A 3,948-nucleotide genomic window follows, 5' to 3' on the forward strand; every position below is an offset into this window, starting at 1 on the left:
AACCTACTCAGTCGCCCACCCACGCCCCTCCCCTCTCTTTCTTCCATCTCGACCCCCAAATCTTCATTTGAAAACCCCGCCTCTTGCGATCACCGACGCCCGGCCCCTCAAAAAGCTCACTCCTCCAACCGCCGACGCCCGCAGTTGCGGACAACCTCCTGGAAACAGAGGACCTCGTTTCCCTGGACAACGGCTGCGTCTGCTGCTCCCTTAGAAAGGACGTCGTGAAGGCTCTGGCAGAGATCGAGCGGCGCAGCAGGCAGCGAGAGAAGCGGGTCGACCAGGTGCGAGGCGCGGGGCTGCGCCTTGGCGCGGGGCGGGGCGGGGCGGCGCCGGCATGCGTCGCCGCCCCCGCCGGCTGCAATGCGGGGGGTGCATGTGCGGGCGGCTGGATCTCTCGAGTGGGGCGGCGCGGGGCGGGGCGGCGTTTGGGCGGGGCGTTGGTGCTCCTGCGCCTTGCACATGTTGTGGAGGCGGTACCGCAGGGGGACCCTCCGACCCTACCCTCCCATGCGGGCGCTCAAGCCGCCTCTCCCCCCCCCAAAGGCTGCCCACTTCCCACGCGTCTGTGCCCCGGCCCGTCCTCGCGGGCTCGAACGCCCCTCACTCCCACTGACGCCCCGCAGCGTGGCGGCCGAAACTCCCGCGGCCCGCGCACGCACCAGCCACTGCACCCACCCGCGTCGACCGCCGCATGACGTCACCAACCCCGCTCACCAACCCCGCTCCCCAAGACCCGCCGACCCCACCCACAGTCACGTTTTTCCGCTCGGCCCAGCCGGCCATACCCGCCCAAACCCTCGCCCCCCCCTCGCTTCAATCCCTGAACCCCCTACACACGATCCACCCACGCCCTCACACTCTCATTCACACACACACACACACACACACACAAACGCAGGTGATCCTTGAGACCACCGGCCTCGCCGACCCCGCCCCCGTGGCGTTCACCTTCTTCGCAAACCCCTGGATCGCCAGCCGCTACAGGATCGATTCAATTGTCTGCGTCTGCGACACGCAGTACGCCCTGCAGGTGGGCTTCAGACGCGCGCGCACGCCCTCCCGGCCCGGGGCCGCGTCCGGCCTCAGCAGGCGGCGCCGACGGGCGGCCGGCAGCGGCGCCCGAAGCCCCGCGCGCCTCGCGACGCCGGGCCGGGGGCGCCGCGTCGTGCGCTGCGCCGCGCCTGCACATCGGTAAGCGCTGGCCCTCTCCCGCACCTCCCTACCCTCTCGGCCCGACCCCGATGCCCCGCCCTCACAAGCGGCCTGGCCTCTCTCCAAACCCCCCGCGCCCCGCCCCGCAGCACCTCGACCCCGCCTCCGCCCGCGACGCGCCCGGCATCGCCAACGAGGCAGCGCAGCAGCTGGCGTTCGCCGACGTCATCCTGCTCAACAAGATCGACCTGGTCAACGAGGCGCAGCTGGAGCGCGTGCGGCGCATCGTGCGGGACATCAACCAGAGCGCGCGGCAGATCGAGTGCCGACTCAACCAGGTGCGTTGAGCCTCGTTTATCCCAGAGACTTGGGTTTCGGGCCGTGGAATCGCTTGGTGTAATCGTGTTTGCCGCCCTCGACAGCCCCACCCGCGCGGTGCCCTCGCTGCTTCCGTCGGTCAAGCGAGGCGTCCCCCTCGGAAGAGCGCCTGCAGGGTCTCAAACCCGGCCGCAGCGCGCGCCTCGGCTCGCGCCGCGCGCTGCTGCCCCGCCCCGCACACCCGCCTCGCACATAACGGTGACGTAACAACCCGCGCCGTCGTGCGGCCGCAGGAGGGCGGGCGGCCGCAGCTGTCTGATCTCCTCGATACCAACGCCTTCAGTGTGCACAAAGCCCTCAAGGTGGGCACAACGAGGTTACCTCTCCTGCGCTTGTGCAAAGTCCGAGGTTGCGCGGGCGATGTGATCTGGAAGGCCCCTGTCACCGCCGCAGGGCTCGCGGCTGGCCGCGCTGCGGGTCGAGCCGCCCGACTCTTCGCGTGTCGAAAGGGCGCCACTTTTTGGCACGAATACTGCGGTCCTTGGGCATGCCGATGACGACAATGAACATCCCTCATGCCGCCTGTTGATCGGCACCCACGCAGGTCGACCCTTACTTCCTCGAAATCGACAACGGCGCCGAAGACCCCCCTGCCGACGGCGGCGCGGGCGGCGGCGGCTGCGAGCAGGCGGATCCAAGCCGCAAGGAGGGCGGGGCCGGGGCCGAGGCGGGGGCCGAGGGCGGCGCGCAGTCAACTCTGGCGGAGGCTGAGCGGCGCGGCGCGATGGCGGCGGCCGTGGCGGCGCAGCAGCAGCAGCACAAGCAGGACCAGCAGCGGCGGAAGCTGCGGCAGCAGCAGCAGCGCGCGGCGTCGCAAGAAGAGCAGGAGTGTTCCTCCGCCGCGACGTTCACGCAGCTGCCCTCGGCGCACGCCGCGGCCATCGCCGGCGCCGACGACGGCGCGCCCGCGGAAGTGGCGACGCCGGCGGCGGCGGCGGGCCACGAGCAGCAGCAGCAGCAGCGGTGCAAGCGGGCTGCGCAGGGGGACGCATCGGCCGCGGGGGATGCCGCGGCGCCCACAGGGCAAGAGGTGGATCGGGCGTCGAAGAGGCGGCGCAAGCACCTGCACGACCTGGCTGACATTGGGAGCGTCGGCATCGTGGCGCATGGGGCGCTGGACGAGTACCGCTTCAACATGTTCATGTGGGTGGGATCTGTGATCTGAGGCCCCTCGGGTGACCTGGGCGGCCAGTGGCGATCTGGGCGGGCCGGGAACGATCTGCGGAGGTCGGGGCCCCAGGGAATGCGCAGGAGTTCGTTTGCCTGCTGACCGTGTGAGTGGCCGCGTGAGGTGGGTGAAGTGCTCGCGACAGACACCGGATGGGCGGCTGCCGGCCCACCGCCCGCTGGTGGCCTCTTCGCTTGCTGTGCGCGGGCACCCTTCTGACCCCGTCCTGCGCCCGGCTGCCCTGCGGCTGCGTCATGCTACTCACCCAGGCGGGACCTGCTGACCGAGAAGGGCAAGGACATTTACCGCTGCAAGGGGGTCCTCGCGGTGCACGTGAGTACCCAGGAAACACCCCTCGCCGCCCCTCAGCAACGCCGACCCACCCACAGGCCCCGACCGCCGGGCTGCGCCGCGCCTTTGCCTGCGTCCTGCCGGGGGCCCCCCTACCGGCGCCGCTGCTCTAGCGACTGGCAATTGGCGGGCCGAACGGCCGCAGCTATGACGTCTGAGCCTTCACGCCTTCAACCCCCACTCCCCAAAACTTACAATCCTGGCCTTCGATCAACAACCTACCCCCCCCCCCCAGGGCTATGGCACCCAGAGGTTCGTGTTCCAGGGAGTCCACGAGACGATCTGCTACGGCCCAGGGGAGCGGCCCTGGGCGGAGGATGAGCCCCGGGTCAACCACATCGTCTTCATCGGGCGCGGCCTGGACCGCAAGGCGCTCATGATGGGGTTCAGGTGCGCGGAGATCTGAGATCACGGGATACCGAGACCCGAGGCCTTGGGGCGTGATGCGCGGCACAGGGTTGCACGCGCGGCTGGCGCGCCGCGGGTCGACATGTCGCAAACGCAGCACGCCGGCCCCATCATTGGCGAACCCAGAAATTCAGCAACCGGTTCTGCAGTCCCCCCTTGCACAACCACGTCGATGCGTTTGGATTCTCTCTTTCCTGCTTCTCTTTCCTGCTTCGATCCAAGTCCGACCAGCGGCTCAATCCCTAATCGCCGGATCCTCTCGACCACCCCAATGCACTAACAACCACAGGACCTGCGTCTGGAAGCCGCTGCCCGATGGCTGGCGCGAGGCGTTCGACCCTGTCACCAGCCAGCCCTATTACTACAACCCCTCAACCCACGAGAAGACCTGGGCGCGCCCCCAGCGCCCGACGGGCGCCCGCGCGGGCAGGCAGGCGCCCGCCGCGGCGGACGAGCAGCCGGTGTCGGCCACGCCCGTCGTGCCCGCG

At 69.8% G+C, this 3,948-nt stretch overlaps 1 protein-coding gene across 1 annotated transcript in view; it reads left to right on the forward strand.

Annotated features, from left to right (window-relative positions):
- Positions 1 to 3,458, forward strand: part of MNEG_10509 (COBW domain-containing protein 1) — a gene marked incomplete at both ends in the record, with an annotated part of 4,706 nt that extends 1,248 nt beyond the window's left edge. The window contains 7 exons of the mRNA XM_014041020.1: positions 145 to 284; positions 902 to 1,033; positions 1,305 to 1,493; positions 1,767 to 1,835; positions 2,078 to 2,676; positions 2,971 to 3,034; positions 3,288 to 3,458. Of these exons, the coding sequence (XP_013896474.1) occupies positions 145 to 284; positions 902 to 1,033; positions 1,305 to 1,493; positions 1,767 to 1,835; positions 2,078 to 2,676; positions 2,971 to 3,034; positions 3,288 to 3,458 (1,364 nt within the window). The remainder of the gene's footprint in view (positions 1 to 144; positions 285 to 901; positions 1,034 to 1,304; positions 1,494 to 1,766; positions 1,836 to 2,077; positions 2,677 to 2,970; positions 3,035 to 3,287) is intronic.
- Between the last annotated feature and the right edge of the window lie 490 nt (positions 3,459 to 3,948).

Source organism: Monoraphidium neglectum (assembly GCF_000611645.1).
Source record: "Monoraphidium neglectum strain SAG 48.87 unplaced genomic scaffold scaffold02345, whole genome shotgun sequence".
NCBI classification, from domain to species: domain Eukaryota; kingdom Viridiplantae; phylum Chlorophyta; class Chlorophyceae; order Sphaeropleales; family Selenastraceae; genus Monoraphidium; species Monoraphidium neglectum.